Raw genomic sequence first — 20,885 nt, forward strand, 5'->3', positions numbered from 1 at the left:
CTGATGAGGAAAAACAAGTATTTGACCCCCTACCAAACAGCAAGTATTCTGGCTCCTACAAGCCAGTTAGTCTTTCTTTAAGACACAGCCCCAATCCCAACCAATTATCTACATCAAATACACCTGCCTCACCTCGTTACCTGTATAAAAGACACCTGTCAACACCCAAACAACCAGCATCCAACATCACCACCATGGGCAAGACCAAAGAGCTTTCTACGGACATCAGGGACAAGATTGTTGATCTGCACAAGGCTGGGATGGGCTACAAGAGAATCGGAAAGCAACTTGGAGAGAAAAGATCAACTGTCGGTGCAGTTATCAGGAAATGGAAGAAGCACCACACCACCGCCAACCTCCCTCGGTCTGGGCCTCCACACAAGATCTCGCCTCGTGGGGTGTCCCTGATCATGCGAACGGTGAGGAATCATCCCAAAAACACAAGGGGGAACTGATGAATCAACTGAAGGCAGCTGGGACCACAGTTACAAAAGAAACGGTTGGTAACACACTACGCCGTCATGGATTGAAATCCTGCAGCGCACGCAAGGTCCCCCTGCTCAAGAAGAAACATGTACAGGCCCGCATGAAGTTCGCCATTCACCACCTGGACGATTCAGAAGAGGCCTGGAAGAAGGTGATGTGGTCAGATGAGACCAAAATAGAACTTTTTGGCCTCAACTCAACTCGTCGTGTTTGGAGGGCAAAGAACACTGAGTACAACCCAAAGAACACCATCCCCACCGTCAAGCATGGTGGTGGCAACATCATGCTTTGGGGGTGCTTTTCAGCCAAGGGGACGGGACAACTCCATCGTATTGAGGGGAGGATGGACGGGGCCATGTATCGTGGAATTCTGGACCAACATCTCCTCCTTCCCTCAGTGAGAGAGCTGAAGATGGGTCGAGGATGGGTGTTTCAGCACGACAACGACCCTAAGCACACCGCCAAAGCAACAAAAGAGTGGCTGAAGAAGAAGCACATCAAGGTTCTGGAGTGGCCTAGCCAGTCTCCAGACCTGAATCCAATTGAAAATCTTTGGAGGGAGCTTAAAATTCGAGTTGCCAGGCGACAACCTCGGAACCTGAATGATTTGGAGTGTCCACAATGTGCACAAACCTTGTCACCAACTATAAAAACCGTTTGACATATGTGCTGGCCAATAATGGCTTTTCTACAAAATATTAACATGCTGTTTGTCCAGGGGGTCAAATACTTGTTTTTCCTCATCAGATGGTTATCAATTTTTATAAATTCATATGATGTGATTTTCTGGAATTTTCTTTGGGATTCTGTCTTTCACTGTTAGAATGTACATATGATTAAAATTATAGATCGTTGCATTCTTTGTAAGTGGGCAAACCTGCAAAATCAGCAAGGGGTCAAATACTTATTTCCCCCACTGTATATAATATATACATTGGCAATTTGTCCTCTCTCTCGCCAATGTATATATTATATACTGTATATGTCATTGGTGGCTGAGCGCAGTATTAGGTGTAGACCCAAATGCAGACAATACGTGATGAAGGTGAAGTTTAAAATATTTATTACAGTTTTTCTCAATTGCTTAAACACTATAACCAGGCTTTTCAATAAAATTTCAAAACCATTTTCAAAAAGCACACCCATTTCCCTAAACTCTAGACACAAATCCCTTAATTTCCAATTGCCTACACCACGTGGTCATTGAGAAAGCACTGACATTCAATATTGTTCACAGCTACCAAGGTAAAACACAAACAGTCAAAATTGATAACACACCAATCAGAAGCTTCAATAGACAGATAAAAGGGCCAGAATCAGTTCATTTAGTTTTGGAACAATGGATCCAGAGAAGGAGGAGAAGAAGGACGATGAGGAGGAGGAAAAAGAGCAGTATGGAGAGGAGTAAGAGGTGAAGAAAGAGGAACAGTTGGAGTTGGATAGGAGCAAGATGAGGAGGAGGAGGAGTAGTAGGTAGAGGAGGAGGGAAACAGAGGAGGAGATTGAGAACAAGAATCTCTGGCCTGTCCAAGACCAAACGCTGTGGCAGAATAATTTGTTGGGTGTGTTGTACTGTATAGCACACAAAGGAATAAAACGTGTGTATTTCTTATGTTGTGTTCATCATGTGAAAAGGTTTTTGAGGGGATGACCCACAAGCAACATTACTAAAAAACAGTTTTTGTAGTATTGTTTTGAATTTATCTCACCAGTGTAAGACTGTGTTGTAGTGTGTGTGTTTTTGAGGGCTTGTGTGTTATGTCTGAGGGCAAAGTTTGGTTTTTCAGCAAGATTGAATGGTTTTGAGTGAAGAGCTTGATTTTGACCTGAAAATAGGACGTTTGGGGAATTGGGTGAGAAGTTGTGGATTTGTGTTTAGAGTTTCGAGAAAAAGAGGCATAGTTTCAAGAAATGTGTTTAAGCAATCGAGAAAAACTGTAACTCAAAAACCAAACTGAAACAAGCTTACGTGGGAGTACAAGGTAAAGTCCAAAACTGAGGAAAATCCAACAAGCAAAAATAATCCAGCGCACAGGCAGAGTAATCCAAAGACAACGGTAGGACGGAACACTCAGTATCAGACAAGAACGTCACACAAACTGAACAGAACAAGCAAACATTTAAACACTAATTAACGAGCAGGGCGGGACCAAGACCAGGTGGAGGACATGAGGTAATTAGACACAGAGTGCTTTTCCGAAACTAAACCCTCGCCACTTCCACTCCGTCACGGATTGAACTCTGGTGGGAGTCACCCTCACAGCCAAATCGAGTTCCCTTAATTAACGCGGAGGGTATAAAACTGCAGCCACTTTCGGATGAACTTCCCTCTCACTAGCGGAGTTAGGATTTGATGCAACAGTACGTCAGTATGATTTCCAAACAGCATCTGGCAGGAGCAGCAACAGCGGCTGTAATCCACCAATGTTGGAAAATGAAAAACTGCGGTCCACGAGACGACAAATACGTTTGAGACGCCTTTTGGCGTTGATACGGCAGCAAAAGGTAGGCTAGTGTCTTTTTGTCTTCATCTTTCAAACGGTTATTAAGTAGGCTGTATGACTTTTGTGTTTTTAAGTCATATTAATTATCAGAAGCACCTGTCAGTCTTGTGAGCCGAGTTCTCTGTTGTGGCATTTCAGGCCACTGTCAGTTATAAGTACTTGGAAGCTATTAGTTATCTTTTAGTGACCTTTAACAAATATATTCCATAGCATATTATGTTGGCTGACTCATTAAATGACAAAGTAAGTAGGCTACTTAAAGAGGTTCCATTGGAAATGCACTAGTCTACACCACTTGTCATGGGTGACAATTACAGGTTGCTTGGAGTAATTTCTCTACTGCGTAAAATATTTTTCACCATGATGGCTAAGATCACGATAATATTGTTGAAGGATGTGAGAGCAGCAAATTTTAGAGGATTATGCATATCACATTGACTTAATCAGAATGAAAGAACTTTATTGCCAAGAAGTATTTTACAGATACGAGGAATTTTCTTTGGTGATTAGGTGCTAAACAGACACACAGTACACATACAGTTGACATAAATAGATTTAAAAATACATAAATGTGTATATATAAATAAGTGTCCAAATGCACAATTTGTCAATAAAATAACGTTGTGTGCCCCCCCCCCCCCCCCCCCCCATAGGAAACCAGGTGTCGGTACATTTGAATTCAGCCACCCCAATTATGGCATTCTATGGAAACCTATGTGCCTGAGGAGGGATTTTCGGGTCATCAGAATAACTATGCGGAACCTTATGCACCTAATAGCCTCTCCACAAGATCACGGTTGGAGCCAGGAGATGGAGGTGCTTGTGTTCATGTACAGCTTGGCCCATGGACTGTCCCTGTCTGCGGTGGCATTGGCATTTGGGATCCCCAAAAGCACACGACATGATCCGCAGGGTGAGCAATAGAATAAAGGCCAAGCTGTCAGTTTTAATCTCCTTACCATCAGCACAAGAAATTCCTGCCATCACACAGGGATTCTGCAATCTTGCTGAGAGTTTTGCACTTGACCATGTCGCTGGAGCCATAGATGGATGCCACATCAGAATTCAAGCCCCAGGGAACCAACACCAAACTGACTACATAAACTATAAGTTGTTCCCCTCCATACAGATGCAGGCCATCTGTGATGCTAGGGCCAGATTCTTGGATGTCTTTGTGGGCTTTCCAGGCTCCGTCCACGATGCCAGGGTTCTTTTGCCAGGCCCTGTACCAGCTGGTTATTACCTATTAGGAGATGGAGCATACACGTGCCTGGAGAGCCTCATAGACATTCTGACACCATACAAACAACCACTGCGAGGCCGTGTCCAGGAGAGATTTAACACCCATCATGCCAGGGCTCATTTCGTTGTGGAACGAGCTTTTGGCATGATGAAGTCACGCCGGCGAGCCACTCTGTCCAAAGCCTTGGAGGTGAGTCCCACCTTCGCCCCAGACCTAATCACCTGCTGTGCATTCCTGCATAATTTGTGCATCAGCATGGATGATGAGCTGGAAGAACTGGATGAGGTGCCCAATGCTGCAGACCCACAGATTTCTCCCCCTGTTGGAGGACAAGAAAGGCCTGGAAATCACATAAGGGACACAATTGCTGCTCGTCTCTCTGCCCCAATCAGGGTGTCACAACATTTAAACGCACATGACTATTTGTAATGTTTGCACACATTATTTTTGGTCATTGAGGATGTTATCTTATTTGTTCTATTATGTGAAACATCTTTAGATATACATGTTAGTTGTGAGCATTTCTCATTTCAAATAAAAATAAAGTCTTTACCACAAATTAAAACAAGCTGGCGCCATACACCTGTTTGTGGCATTCATTCAGAAGTACATCATTTCACCAAGGGGTCTCTCTAATTGTTGCACTGTGAAGTCACAATATCCTGCCCCGTCTATATGTAGGGGCCTTGAAACAAAAGTGAAATCACTACTTATGTAATGCTTGCCAAACCCTTTACAATCATTGCTTAACTTTTTAAACCATACCAGTAGATAATCCTCCAGATTAGTCTTCTAAAAAGGAGCAATTTCTCAAACAGCATTGTAACCAAATTGACTGCCATTCAAATGTCAGACCAACACTTGTTGCATGCAGAGAGCCTCATGTGCATTCAGAGAATTAATCTATATTCAGCATATTTGTGCACAACGAATGCTTCACCTCTGACACCATAATGTTTTTAACCATCTTTACAACAAGTAATGTAATGCAGGTCTTAAATTTTCAAATTACCAAAAAAATCATGCCTTCAAAACTCTATTATGTAACATAACAAGCACACAAAAAACAGATCAGCTGGGGCTGGAAGAGGGGCCTGGTAGTAAAGTGGGGTCGGACATGCATGAGGCAATGAGGACTGGTGGGTTAACAGATGGCTTGCTCTCCATTTCCTCATGCATGTCCAGGTAGAAAGCCCACATAGCTGGGGTTTCCTCACCCTGGTCAGTCCCTGACCCTGTGGGAGGCCTTCTTAGTTCCTAGTAGAAATGTTTGTTAGACATGTCACTGCAGTATTTAAGATAGATAATATTGTGTTCATATTGGTATCACAATTTCACCTTGTATTTTTCTTTAGGTTCTCTCACTTCTTTGCTGTCTGCATTGCAGACACCTGGTCCACAAGCTGGAGGTCTTTGACAATGAACCTGAATAGCAGAATATTAGAATGATGAGAAATTATTTTACCATTCTGAAGAAACATCTTTGCCAGTGTGGTCAGTGAAGTGACAGGTTACATTCATGTTCTGTTTTTTCTTTTTCTTATTAGCTCCTAAGACATGTAAACACAGGCTGTACCATATTAGGATAAATCCAGGTAGACAAACGCAATTTCAAGTTATTGAGAGTTAAAGTTTAATCACTCCCTGCTATCATACTTGTATCAAACAAGCAACAGTTGCACATTTTTTTATTGAACACAATATAACCTTCAGGCTACATTGTTAACCTGTGTATGGAAATGTTAGTGTACTTTTGGGATTAAAACATCCTACATGTTTTCAGGCATAGTCACACGGAAACTCACATTTGAAAGAAGGTTCCTCCATCATGCAGCAAAGGGTGTTACACACCTTCAACAAGCTGGCATTGGAGGGTTTTATAACCCACTCCCACTCCGCCCTCATTGGTTTCGGATGGTACTCAATGTGGTGGGCCCTCCGCATGAACGCGCAAACAGAGTGGAAGTAGGTAGGGGGAGGGAGTAGCAAGCAGTTTCGGAAAGGCCCAGACGCACAGGCAGGCAGAGTGATCACAGGGGGACCAGACAGGAACTAATAATACAAATAAACTACAACCAAACCAGGATGAAAAGAAGACAAGGTCAAAATAATACAAACAGAAGACATGAACTAAAGACACCAAACTAAAATGCAAATGAACAAAAGAATAAACAATATAATTTCTACAAATTCCACAATCAAGTTGCTACATCAAGTTGCGTTTAGTCTTTAAATACTATAAACAGTATTTTATCTTTTCATGTTAAACCCTGACTGCTCTTTCTGTACTCTTCTTCAATTCCCTTTAAAACAGTGGGTTTTAATTGCTTTATGCTGTTTCTAAAATTACATTAAAAAAGTTTTAGTATTACCAGTTCAACTAAAAGTCATTCCTTGCCACATTAATACTGAAGATTTAGTTTAGTTTTTTTAACTGACCATAAATTGAACACAATTGGGCTTACTAAGATGACTAAAAGAACTGCAGATAACTCAAGGAGAAAAACAAAGTCAAGTGTGATGGACAGAGGTAGAAAACCAGCATAAATTAGACTTCTTTTGCTGTTTCATGCTTTATATAAACCAAAAATATTCCTCACTTCCTGATTACAAAAATTATAACTTTTGGAGTAACGACTGGTTGTCAACCTCTCTTGTGCTGTATGTTATGTCTTCGGTGATTTTCCCTGTAGTTTTTATTTTTAAACCTCACTACAAGTGATATGTAACTTCATGATTGCCAGAGAATAAAATTTAAATTTTATTTTTCTATTCTTTTAGGGATCAGAGCTCATTCAGCTGCCAGGGAAGTGCTGCCCAGAGTGTTCCTCTCTGAAACCCTCCTGTTTGTACGAGGAGAAATCCTACAAGGTACTTCTATATTGGAACTCGATTTTACTTTGAGTGTGTTTGCACATAAACATGAGAGGAAAACTGCAAAATCAGGCAAGAAACCCAAACTGTGTGGGAGACACAAAGACACCACAGGGCTTCTGTAAACTCTCTATTCTCAGAAGGAGAAAGAAAGCAAGTGGCATAAAGTCTCACTGCAGAGGAGGCTGCTAAACAAACAACCAAATACATCAATATTACTTTGGATATAAATATATAAATACAAACTGTAAACACTGAGAATTAAATTTGCAGTGAGGCAGAGTAAATGTGTGTTTTAGGACATAGCTATCAGATTACTTTAGGCTGTCTAGCCTGTAACAAGAATCTTTGTCTTATTATTCTGGCATCAGCTTCATTATTCATAGACTAGTCCTGGAAACCCAGAACGCAAAGGCTTTAATTTTTTACATTATCAGCCAGAGGGGAATGCTCATGAAATGCTGTAGGACACAGCCAAGGCCGAGGCTCGGAGCTAGTGTAGAGAGAGCTATCATCCTTTTCAAATTGATTTTTCTTTTTTCCTCCCTGAGGAATTCTTCTCACCAGTAGTAAACAAAGATAGATACTGCATACTTACCACACACCTACATGCAGTTTTCACTTGTTTATTTCAAAAATTGAATGTCCCAAATGGGAAAAACGTAATAAAATATTTTTTAACAGAAATGATCAAATTTGAATTTTTAAATTTAAAAAAAAAAAGTAAATACGAGTGAGAATTTACAAGAAACATGCTAATGGTAAGAATTTAGTATTAATATGGATAGATGAATGGGTTGGAGATGTACTTTCTACTTTCTATAACAGGTCAGTGAGATTCTATATATTGTCTGGCAACATGGTAGCTAATGAGGGAACAGTGGTTGTTCCTGTAAACTGACTTTATGGTCTTCAAGTGTTACACAACCGTACAGGTTACCGGTTGCACCTGTTGTGATAACAGACGCTGAAGGCTGCAGATTTCTGTTCTCAGTTGCTCAGGGCTGCAGGTTTTGTGCTCCTTAGATAACATCCTTGGATACAAGTGGTTTGTGAATAGATTTCCTGCTGTAAAATCAAGCTCGAGACGCTTGTCAGTGTTTGCCAATCAGAAAGGTTTTCTGATCTTAAGTGCCTGTCCTTGTCTGTGAGCTTTGACCTGCCAGATAGTTTGGAAAAAACAATTAACTTACTACAAGGTAAATCAGTTTTTTTTGTGACTGAGGTTCCTGCTGTGTGACTGACTATCTGTCCTCAGTGGGCCTCCGTCACTTCACTTATTCTGCTTTGAAAATGTATATAAAAGTCAGGACTGTCAGGCTTCTTTTTTATTGACACAAGCAGCTTATTAGCATTCAGTTTAGTGTCTGGTCTGTGTGGCATCCTTCTTAATTGTGATTCAGCTTCCTCAAAGTTAAAATCCTTTGCTGTTGGGTGTTTACCCCAGTCACACTTTGCGCATTACTACAACTTTAGCTTCACTAGATTCACTAGATCCAATAAACTAATTTCCCTGTCTCTCCTCTGCCTCACTTATTTTTTTTAGGACCTGGCTAGGTGGACTGATAGCAGTTGCCGGGAGTGTGAATGCCGTGATGCCCAGGTGACTTGTTATCTGCGCTCCTGCCCCACCTGCCCGCCGGGCACCCTGGTCATAACCCATGAGGGCCAATGCTGCCCTGAGTGTCGCCAAGGTACGTTGCTGCAAAAGATGCCGTGTGCTACTGTGGTGTGTGTGTGTGTGTGTGTGTGTCAGGACATGTGCTTTGTGTCTGGTCACTTCTGTCTCTCTGACCGCACACACATCATGAAGGATTCACTGTGGGTGTCTGTAGGTGAGGTTGGCAGGTAGAGGTTTCTGCTTCATTTTACATACACCAGTTTTTATAGTTCAGTTCTTTTTGTTATTCATGTAAACTGCATGGATAAAAGATTCTCTGAAAGCTGAAGGTGTTCGGCTTTAAGACGTAGCCATCTTGTAGCCTCGCAGACTGTTAAATATGATATTCAGTGCATTCCAAGTTAGTTACTTTTTAATTGTGTGCATATTCTTTCCTACATTTACCTCAAAGCCTTTTGACAGTCCACTGAACATGTAGTGTTTAAAGGAATAGGAATATAAATAACTACAGAAAAAGTACATCAAGTGAATCGCATTGCTTTTTGTGTCTGCATTGCATTTTGGTGTATTTTCTGTGGATGTATAAACTGACTGCCTTTTCTTTAATTGATTTCTCCCTGCATGCAATATTGTCCATCGGGATTCATTAAAAAAGAAATACACACCACCACACATGTTGAAAAGAGTAAGAAATGCTTCACAAACAGCTGCGTTTTGTTTCAGTCAGGGTATTTTGCACAGTGTTGTCCCTTTAAAACTTGGCTGGTCATTTGAATCTGCTGAATGATGGGAAAATTAGGGAGCTGCAAGTAAATCAGAAACATACATCCTCCTCCTTAAACAGCTACTGTTACAATGTTTTCCTCAATGAGGCACTTCACTTCAACATTTTTCTGTGTTGAAGAAGATTCGACTGTACTGCCCAGGTATGAATGGCTGTAGCCTTTTTTTGATGTCTCTTGCTTTCGACTTTTATTGTGAAGCACTTTGCAACATTTGCTACTGGCATATAAATAAACTTTATTTACGTGCTAAAAATACTGCATATGTAAATGAGATACTGGTTGGATAATTAAAAAAGAGAGTGTGAGAGAGGCTCATAAACAGAGAGAGAGAGAGAGTTTATAGAAATGCAGGGCAGTCAGAGGACAAAATCCAGATTGTCCTTGGGATGTGGGCCGTGCTGGCCAAGCTGCTCTGTATGTTTCAGCATGCCATCGCCTGAGGAGACTAGAACAGTCACACAGAGTCAATATAAAGTATCTGCAGTCAACCATGCTTTTATCTTTTTTTATATGGTACTGTTAATTTAACATGCTTTTTGTCTCCGTAATGCCCTTTGTCATATTTACATTCAGTTCTACACATTAATGTCAACATCAAAATTCAAACTCTGTTTAAAAAGCAGGAAGTGGTGGTGTGCTTTGCATTTCTGGGTATATTTTGTAGTTTGATGCGTATTTTTCAAACAAAGAAAGCATCATTTCAAGTTGAGATATTTCCTGTGCCGTTTTAAAAGAGTGGTACAATAGTTAGAAAAATGTGAAAACTTTCTGAACACAGTGCTGCTCCTCGCCTCCCTGGGGCCTTAAAGTTATGTGGAATAAAAAATGACTCTCCCTTTGTTGGCCAATTTTTCATGGCAGAATATACCTATTTAACAATTAATGAGGACAAAAAAAGCATTTACAATGATACGGTGTAACTTGAATAGTGACCTCAGGTGCAAATAAAAATTCCAACCAGGAATTTTTTGTAATGATCTTTCCCTTCAACCTGTTTCAACATGAAATACAGCAAGTCAAAAAAGGAAATTACTCAAAGATATTAAATTATGGCTTTAAGGTAATTTCCGTCTGTAAGCCACACAGTCACATTACATTACTTGTGTTCCAGCTCCCCATTTAAAAGAAAGGCTAATCCATCTGTCTTATTGACTGAAAATGAATATACAGACTGCCAGCAATTATAACTAAACAAATGTATGTTCATTTCTCATATAGACAAATACCACAACAGGCAATTAAACAGTGGGAAAACATTATCAAGATTTATGAACTCTTATAATTAAGTTTGGCTGTTTGAATGAATAATTACAGTTAAGCAAGGGATTTTTTTCATTGCACCATACAAATGGAATGTTTGAGAAGACAATAGTTTCATGAGATTGGATTGGATGAAGTTGTTTTCTTCACATTTAGCTTGTGTGTGTTCTGTGTCCCTGGACAGTCCTCTTGCTCTCTTGGTTTCTCCAAAGTAGCATATAAAATGTCTAAAACCTAAAAAATACCGTATATTTTCAGGCAAATACACAATCTAATTAGTCCAAGTAAACAACAGGGGAAACATAAAATGTAATATCCAGAAGTAGCCAGTTGTTTTTGTGCATCTGGTGGCCTAGTGTGCTCAGCAGAAAAACTGATTTCTTCTAAAAATTATGTTTAATTCAATAGATTAACAAAACTTACATTGGTTATTAAAAATGCTAATTAGTATCTGTGTCCCAGGCCAATAAAGCCCCTTCGAATTGAATTGAATTGATATGCACCAGCTTGTACAGTCGCTTTGTTATTCTATTCTCTTAGTTTCCAACAGCATCATTAATGCAGGTGTTTTGTAATGGTGATGGTAGTTTAATGGCAGTGTTGAGTTCCAAAGCAACATTTCATGTAGTGCAGCTTAAAGTAAGAGCGTGGAGGTGTGGATGGTGAGCTTTTTATCTCCTGTAATGCTAGAAGTCAACATTCCTAATATTTAACCATGATAACAATGTTTCCCTCTCCGTAACCAAGTGGTTTTAGGCATCATGCATAGGTAAATGAGGAAATCAAGTTTTAGCATTTGTGAAGGCAAATGTTTTGCAAAAGACCTCCAGGACAAAAACAGTTTGGTTTCATGTGGTGACCTAAAAAAGTGCTGCATCATTTGTTACGTCACAGTCCATGGCAATATTATCAATATTTTAGCATTAGATACTGTCTTCATCAGTGGAAAGGTGAAAGCTAACCTACTAAAATATACTAAAATATATATTGAAATACATTCACACAAGCACTGTATTTATTTTAACCTTTATACTGACTATGATCCCAATAGACTCCCATGTTAAACTTTACAGCAGAAAGGAACATATTACAGCCTGGTACAAAAACGGTTTTGGTCTCTATAGCTAGTAATAGTGAATTTTTATACTGTACCTTCATCTTTTATAATCTTAACTTTACCCTAGAGGCCTGTGGAAAAAAGCCGTGCCTGAAGTATTAGCTGATGGGCTCCTAATTAACAGTACTGAGTGAAGATGAAGCATGAAATGGAAAAGCCTTCACTTAGACTTATTTGTCTCAAAATATTCATTTGTGAGAACTGCAAGGTAAAACACCTTGGGTGCTTTTCAATTAATCTTTTTATTTTCCATCTTTCCGTCGGCAAGTTTAAGAATCTTTTCCCAAACTCTTTGCAGAATAATTCATGCCATCCATTACACCTCTCAGTTCACCATCTGACTTTTATTTCACTCTGTATTTTTTCTCACAGTTTGCCTCTCCTCTTTCTTTATCAGCCTGCAATCCTCTCTTAATGTCTCCTTATATACTACACACTGTACAGTGCGCATGTAGAAATTAGTGTTGGAGAGAAATTAGTGTTGGAATAGAAACTCTCTCTATACGTTCTGTACATCCTGTACATGTGTTAGTGTTAATAAGTGTGTGTTATAGAGGAGTTAAAGTGTGATTCTATATTACGGTTTTTTGTTGCTAAAACACTAAACCCCATTCTCTGAACCAAATACTCAATGGCCTAAATCCATTTGTCGAATCGCTTGCTCTTTTGGCAAACCCTTAAACAAGTTCAGGAAGTTTTTTGCAAATCTCATCCAGTCTTTTTGCAAAACTCTAAATACATTCTCACTCACTAAAACACATTTTGCACTGTGATGCACTTGTGTTGCAAAATGGTAAATACATGCGGCAAAAGTAAATCACAGCTACAACACAGCTGTCATCTTTTACACACAGCAAATCATAATTGTGCACACTTGTTTCTAAGGATGTGATCAAATCAATATGTGGTCAAGTCCCTGGCCAGCGTGGTGGCACCCTTTGACCAAGCTCTACCGTCATTCAACCTTGGGGCCATATAACATTGAATATTTTCTTACTTTTCTGGGTGGTCTTTGGAATTTTGTGTTTGAGCGTGAGCAGCAAGATCATCAGCTGGCAGTGAATCCTATCTACGGGACAATGTCAGCTTTCACTGTGGTGTCCCGCTAAGGAAGTGGTACAACGTCAAACAGTAACCAGTGATTCATATATGTGTACCTTCAACCATACATTCCTTTACTCAGTCCAGTAGAAGAAATTTTCTCTGCCTGGTGGTGGAAGATCTATGACTGAAGTTCATTTACAGTTTTTCTCCACTGCTTAAACATTATAACCAGGCTTTTTAACTAACATTTCAAAACCATAACTCCATTTTTCAAAAAGTACACCCATTTCCCTAAACTCTAGACACAAATCCCTTCATTTCTCATTGCCTACACCACGTGGTCATTGAGAAAGAACTGATGTTCAATATTGTTCACTCAATTAGCACAGGTTGAGCTCAATTAGCACACCGCTACCCAGGTGGAAACACAAAGAGTCATAATTGATAACACACCAGTCAGAAGCTTCAGTAGATAGATAAAAGGGCCGGAGTCAGTTCATTTAGTTTTGGAACAATGGATCCCGAGAAATCTGAAGGAAGAGGTAGAGGACACCAGAGAGGAGGAAGAGGAAGGAGGAGGAGGAGGAAAAGCAGTATGGAGAGGAGTAAGAGGTGAAGGAAGAGGAACAGTAGGCGTAGGAGGTGGAGGAAGACTAGGAAGAGGCGGAGCAGGAGTAGGGCGGAGGAGGAGGTGGAGAACAAGAATCTCTGGCCTTCTGCCAGAAGAGTCAGGGGTTTTGTGAATGTAGTTTAAAGATTAGGTTTTGTCTTTAAAGTTTCAAGAAATGTCTCTTAGCAATTGTGAAAAACTGTAAGTGGTACTGGAACGATGTGTCCCTGAGTGAATAATTTGAATATATTTGTGTGATTTCTGTAATTGGACTCACATTATGACCCATTATCACCTCGCAACTTGTGTGTATTGATGTATGTGTGTGTGCAGTAATGGTTTTAACCCCCCTGCAATGCACCATAATGCATATGCATGCCTGAACATAGTGATTTAAACATGATTTACCCACTTTACTTTGCATTTACATATTTATATGAGAAACAGACACGTTTTTACTCGTTAACCATGCATTAGTCTGTCTCCCTGGCTGTGAATTGGATTTCCCAACTGTGTTTAGATTGCGGCTAAAAATAGAAAAAGGAAGAAAAAAAGATTCTCTCTTTCTCTCTTTCTTTTCCAGCTTGATCCGTAAATCTTCCTTTAAACCTATTAATCATGGCTGTCTATAGGCCCAGGGGTCAGCAGCCTCTCCTCTCATTGGGCAGTTTACACCCGAGGGCAACCAGGAGTCGTGCTGCGTTCAGGTCTCATGGGAAAGCTTGTAGATTGTTTCCATCTTACACATACAGTTCCCATCTGCCAGGGGTTGACCCAAATTTTTTTTATTATTTTGTACCAAGATATGTATAAATATACCAGTAGATCAGGGCATCTATCAAGTGTCTTGGAGTAAGTAATTATTCCTAATTGGTTAAAATATTCTTAGAGTGATGCATGTTTGGGCCTATTTTTAGGATAAAGATTAAGAAGTGTTTGATCTACTTTCTTAACCAAGGAAATGACTCCAGAGGTGTGCTAATCTGTTGGAAGTTGCAAGGAGATGGTGTTAGTCAGTGACATTATGTCGAAGAAAAAAATGTTCTGTGAACTCTTGATGAAACCGGATTTTTGTGAGCACGAAAAACAGAGTGCTAGCGACCCCCAAATATTTGCTGAATTTAACAAAAAGTCTATTTGATTAGAATAGCAAAGTATCCTCCCACCATTATGTCATCAATTTTAATAAACAAAGTTTAGATGAATTATATGGATTTGATCCTATTTGGTGCTGTATTGTCTTATGTAAAGAGCCTCATGATTGAAAATTTGGCAGCAGACAGACATGGGTGAATTACTGAATGGTGCAGTGCCTTTTTAGTGGGAATCAGAGTGTAAAATTGCATTGAATCACCAGCCAAATGTTGTAATGTAAATGTTAGCTGGTGTTGGTAAGTTGGCTTATTCTATAAGCAAATGTGGCAAGTAGCCAGTCTCAGATGGAGGTGAAGCTTGTGCTAACAGTCAAACTTGAGGGTGATTTTTTTCTCTTTTCTTTTCTAATGACACTGGGTGTCATCCCTGCCAAATGTTGACACGTCTGCAGTTTCACGCTGTGAGAAGTTTCTCATCAGGCGTTTGTAATCAGGTGGAGCTGTGCAGTTAATACTCCTGGATCCATACCTCTGGATCAGTTGTTTCCATACAGCTTTGTTGTTAATCACAGCTGCAGTTTTTAATTTTGTGCTTCAGGGATTCTGACTCGCTACGCTTGTGAGGAAATTAAAGTACAGTGTGCGAGCGTCATAGCAGCCTTCTGTAAACAACGCTTTGAATCAAAGCGTGTGATTGAGGAACCTGGGCTGTAATGTGGCTTTATCCTCAAAAGGGAAAATCCAGTTCTGGTTCCGTCACAGCTGTCAAAGCATACAAGAAATGATTTTGTAACTAGTCAGGTGGAGTTTTGTATTTAAATACACTCATTTGTTTCAACCGTTAAACAGTGTGAAAGAGCTTAGGATAGATGCAGGATGAGTGTGTGAAGGAAGACTTCCACAGCGGATCCCAGAATATATGCAAGAGATTGGTACATTACCGCTAGCTGAAGCATTGGCCACAGCTGAAGAGAGAGATAAACACTTGACTGATATTCGTATTAACCAATAAGCCCGTCAGTGGGCCAGAACACACAGTGCTAAGTATCTCAGTCTCCCTCTTTTCTCACTCGACTTCCTCCTTCTTACACTGTATGCACACAGTTTTTCTCTACCATCCTTTCTGTCGGCTAAAAGACAACGGGATGGTGGGATGAAAAGTAAGGTAAAAAAAAAGTGAGAATAAGTAGCAGATGGAAGGAATATGGATGGGAGGGAGAAAATGAAGCTGTAGAGGGGAAAGGAGACAAAGAGAGGTAGTTGAGTGAGGAAAAAAGAGAGATGTAGATGCTGAGAACAATATGTTCTGGCTTGCTGACAGTCTTATTTGCCATTAAGGTTAAAGTCTCACCTCTATCTTTCTCATGTTTTCTTCAACTCCTCCTTTATGCCACTTTCCCCCTCTTTTAGTGCCTCTAGTCTTCCCCTTTTATTTTTCCATCCTATTTTCCTTCTTCTCTTCCCTCTGCCCTGTTCTGCAGTCGTCACATTAATCAGATCCCTCAGTCACTTTTTTACAAGCGGTAAGCACTTTATTTACTCAACACATTCACATAATGAAAGCAGCAATCACAGTGCAATCAAGTGCAAGCAGCCCCGCATATTGTTTGACAAGAGGCTGCATGCGTTCGCTTGTTCTGCAATCCAGATACGACAGCGTTATTGCTGTCATCCTCGATTCGGTAATTTCAGATGCTGACAGGGTTTTCGAGTTGTGGGAGTTTCTGAAGTGACAATTCAATTTTTTGAGACATGTATTTCAGATTTTCAAAAGCCAGGTCATTTTCAAAAGAGCCTAGAGGATATCAGAGACTTCTACAGATGGGTCTCTGGGTCTCTGCAGGATTGTTTCTGCTTCTTCTTCTTCTTCTTTCATACATTAATTGTATTTAAGGGTTCATTTCAGATGTTTCGTTCCATAGTAAACTAGAGAAAAACAGACTGTTTACGCCTTCAGAACTCTCCTAAGTTAAAAAATGAAAAAAGAACTTTAACAAACCCCGAGGGAATAAAGTTTTTAGGTCACAAGTGCTCGGACTTAGATATGGAAAAGTTCTATTTCAATGTAGTTCAAAGGAATTGTAATTTTTTAAATTCATGTTTACTTGTTTCATTTGAATCAGCATGTAGACCTATGGATTTTCTACATGAATTACACAGATGATACTTTAAGTTAGAGAAAAGGTTGGCAGCTTTGAAATTGTTACTGTTGATTTGTTTCTGTAGGATTTTTAATAATTTTTTGTTGAGCTGTTACATCTGAAATACATCTGATGGTAACCTTTGCAAAGTTTTAGTTTCCACTGCAGTTACATAGTTTGCTTTATGTAAAGTGTTGTAATGTAATTGCAAAATAGTAGTTATTATGTGTATTTTAGCAGCAACTGTGAGTTTTTGTAGACAACCAAATGATTATCTTGTTACATTGTCAGGAGACTTTTTACAAAGAAAAAAAATGCGACTGATTCTTGTTTTAAGTGCCTTTGTTTTACACCCATTTGGCAAATAGCAAAGCCCAAGTCCGGCATCAACTGGCATTGACTTTAATTTAAGAAAGCCTGGTTGCAGACCTCTGAATCGTTGCCCACATCTCAGATTTTGTCCACAATTTACTTAAGTCACACGTTGTCCTCATTAATATTGCTATTTTCAGGACGTCTTCCTGTGCCAGAGGGGCAACATGTGTTGCAAAAATGGCAACAAGCATGGCTGAGATTGAACAGCTGTCTATTTTGTTGTAAGTACACTTTTAAGTGCAGTTGGTGGACAAACTAAAGAAACAGACTTGTTCTCATAAGTTGTTGGTAAAATATTGGACCAACTGGAAAAAAGTGTGGGCAGAGAAAGAACTTAAGAGTGTGGGACTTTTACATGTAAATGAACATTACATCCAAGACCTTGCCAACCGAATGCTTTTTGCTAATTACGCTGATCACCGCCAGATAAATCTCTCTGTATTCGCAGTTTTTAAATCTGGTGTCTGTGGCGACGGCCCTGTGCTGGCGAACCAGTAGTGATGTGTTTTATGCCAACACGCAATGACTGCCAGAGCTGAAGGGGGGAGCGACCATAGCGACAGCTGCAACTCAGTATGGCAGAGCCTTTACGTCACAAGCACGTGTCGACAGTGTTGTGTAATTACTCTCACTGTCAGAAGGGGGAGACAAAAGTTCCACACTGCAGGTTTAAACACTTCATCACAAAATGCACCAGTGGAGCTATTGGCCGACAGGAGAAGCAGAAGATTTACCCCAAAACACCCAGTAGGGCACATTGAACATACTAAAACTTCTCTACCACCACTAACGCAGTCTGACTGTAGAACCAAATGTACTGGATGGAATTTGTGAAATTTGGAATTTTTTTTACTATGTGTTTCTGTGTGCCATTTTACACAGTTAAATCTGTCTGCCTTCGCTAACTGAGTGTGCAGTGCAGAGCCAAATCTGTTTAGAGTTTGCATAAAATTAAATCTCAAAATGTGTGTGTCGCTGAGTGAGCGCAAGAGAGTGACTTCTAGTCTTCGAGTGGTCTTGCATCCAGCAACACCAGACGTATAGAATAAAATCAGCATGAAATTGAATGTTAGAATGTGTGTGTGTGTGTGTGTATCTTTCTGTTTGTAGTCATGCATATATATAACCTTTTTTCCATCCAGCATCCACATATTTACTGTAGACACAGACATATTATACTGAATTCTCTAAATTAAATCAATCTAATGTGTATTTTCCAGTCCTGTGCCATGCAGACTGCCTGTCATGTTCGGGGACTCCTGACCAATGTGAGAGCTGCAGGGACCCAAAGGCCTTCCTCCATCTTGGCCGCTGTCTGTCCGTCTGTCCAGCTGGCTACTATGCTGAAGGACGATTATGTGCAGGTAGGATAGTCTTTTGAATATATATGATATTAAAATAGCTGCTCAAAATTGCCCCTTTTTCTTGCGGTTATCTGCAGTTTTACACTACAGATTTTTCTCTGCCTGGTTGTTGGTAAAATATTGGACCAACTCGAAAAAAAGTTTGGAAATTATGTCAGTTAGAGGCTCTGAATTGCAGAATTAATTTCAGCCCTAACCCATAACACACAGAAGTCAGTACACATACTGCTGGAATCAGTGCAACTTACTTTTTCCAGCGATGGTGATGTCCATGGAGGATAAACAGAAGGCAGATATAAGACAAAAGATCAGCGTCGTGACCCACTGGAACCTCTACAGAGGCTGCTTGTGGTCTGCACACCACAGTTTGGCAATCAGGTTTAGTACCTCTCACCTACAGTAAATACCATAGTTAGCTGACCATTACCTGAACTTTCTGATGGCTGCAAAGAAAGAAAAGTTAGCATTTTTATGGAGTCAAGAGTTTCAACCATTTTCTGAATTTGAGCTGCATCTATTCCTTCAGCGTATCAATTATTGAACATCATAAAGAGGAGCTAAATTTAAGCTAACCTTTAAGCATCAGCTGCTGAAAACAGACAAAACCTTTGGCTGCACATTTGAGAAGAAACATTTGGAAGTCAAAGCAGCAACTCAGCAAGCATGCATTAAAATTTAGCACTGCAGCAGTGTCTCCATCTAGATTGATTGTCTGTGTGTAGGTGTGTGTGTCTGTATCTGTGTTGTCTATGTTTTTCTCCTCAACCATTTTTCTGTATTCGTGTTTGTTCCTTTTTCTCTGTCACGTTTGCCCGACTCCAGCCACACCACCTTGACCGGGAACTGACCCGCGACAGCAGTAATCTTCTTAGCATTTTACTGCATTGAATTCGTACCATCCCATTGACCTATTCTCCTGAGCCAGACATTTACTGCGCACAGCTATTCATGAAGTTGTAAACACCAAATGCCCAGTTGCTGTAAAGCTATCAGGCAGAGATAAAGGTATTAACTTTGAAGCCTATAGCTGCTAATGCTAGCGGCTGAATCTTTAATATCGTTTCCACACTTAGGCTCTGAATGTGTGGACTGTGTATAGATGCAGCCGTGTTATAATAGCTTTATTCAACCAGGAAAGTGCCTCACTAAAGATAAAGATCAGCAGGGTTTTCAGGCCAAGATAAAAGCAGCACAATAGATCACAAAAGTTACCAAACATATAACACAAACCAGATCAAATCTGAACATAATCAAAAATCTGCAATACCTATTTGATGAAAAAATAAAACCAATAAAATAACAACACCCAATATACCATTACAAAGAATATGAAACAGATACATGAGTAATACTACAAAACAAATACCTCAAATATATAAAAACTGATTACATTTGGATCATACTTTCTAAACCAAATGGTTGTTTGACTTCTGTTGCATATTACTTGCAAAAATGAATGATGTGCTACATGGTGCAGTGCTGTTTCCCAAATGAGTAACCAAAACTAACTTTTAAACAACACAACTGAATGATTTTAATTGCTCCTGTTTTTTATTCACAGCATCACAACAGTAGCACAGTTGAACACTACAGGTTCTGAGAAGCAGCTACACCAATCATAAGAGTTTAGCAGTCAAAACTTTTTAAAGACGTTTTTTATGTGTGTTAAAACGGAGTCCTTAATGATGTGCAGCAAACAATGTTCGTCTACTTAAAACTGCATTGCGTTAATGGCATTTTTGTACATTTAATGCCAATAAGCTAATGAACTTTTAATTAGTTAGTTGTCAGTCAAAAAGTGACAAAACATATATAGACTGATCAATAGGGTAGAGTACAGGCTGTAATTGGCAACGGCTCAAAACTTGTGTTTGCAGCTCACTCATTTCATTAATTTTACACTTTATTGAAGGATGAAAAACCTGACATAATTGTTCTTTTTAGTATTTTTTAAAATTATTTCTGAATACCCACTTTCAGATTTGTGCATTTAATTGGACTTTTGCTTCACACGGATGATGTATTTGTTTTGTCATTTAGCTACCACTCAGCAGTGCACAGGACACAGTCAGTTGGGTGTTAGTGTGATCAGTGTTTGACTGATATTTAAAGAAACCAAAAAGACCACCAGTAGTCCAGACCATGCTCGTTCTCACAATCCCGCACAGCCTAACAGTTTTTTACTCAGTGCATGTGGGTGACATGGGTTGGGGGAAAATAAAGCTGCAAGCCTGAACTCACATTGTAGATCGTCTCTTTTCATCTTTCTTGACATCTCTTTCTCCCTTTGCCTTGAGTCTGTCAATCTCCCAATCTTTTTTTCAATCTGTTTTTGCCCTCTCCCTCGTCGTCATCATCTTCATACTG

The 20,885-nt window shown here is 39.8% G+C and overlaps 2 protein-coding genes across 3 annotated transcripts in view; both read left to right on the top strand.

Annotated features, from left to right (window-relative positions):
* Positions 1-4,813, top strand: part of LOC119892022 (putative nuclease HARBI1) — a 6,396-nt gene extending 1,583 nt beyond the window's left edge. Inside the window, exons 1-2 of one of the 2 annotated variants that reach the window (XM_038704086.1) lie at positions 2,723-2,991; positions 3,644-4,813. In XM_038704086.1, coding sequence (XP_038560014.1) covers positions 3,835-4,662 — 828 coding nt within the window. In that variant the 5' untranslated portion in view covers positions 2,723-2,991; positions 3,644-3,834 and the 3' untranslated portion in view covers positions 4,663-4,813. Of the gene's footprint in view, positions 1-2,722; positions 2,992-3,643 lie in introns of those variants that run through there. The other variant, XM_038704087.1, reaches the window with a different exon arrangement.
* The window catches only part of fras1 (Fraser extracellular matrix complex subunit 1), a 246,426-nt gene that overhangs the window by 99,021 nt on the left and 126,520 nt on the right, over positions 1-20,885 (top strand). The window contains 3 exon segments of the mRNA XM_038703512.1: positions 7,015-7,104; positions 8,654-8,801; positions 18,375-18,518. Of these exon segments, the coding sequence (XP_038559440.1) occupies positions 7,015-7,104; positions 8,654-8,801; positions 18,375-18,518 (382 nt within the window).

The sequence above is a fragment of the Micropterus salmoides genome, unplaced genomic scaffold (genome assembly GCF_014851395.1).
Source record: "Micropterus salmoides isolate LMB-PRFRI ecotype aquatic unplaced genomic scaffold, ASM1485139v1 Ms_hic_scaffold_7, whole genome shotgun sequence".
NCBI lineage: Eukaryota > Metazoa > Chordata > Actinopteri > Centrarchiformes > Centrarchidae > Micropterus > Micropterus salmoides.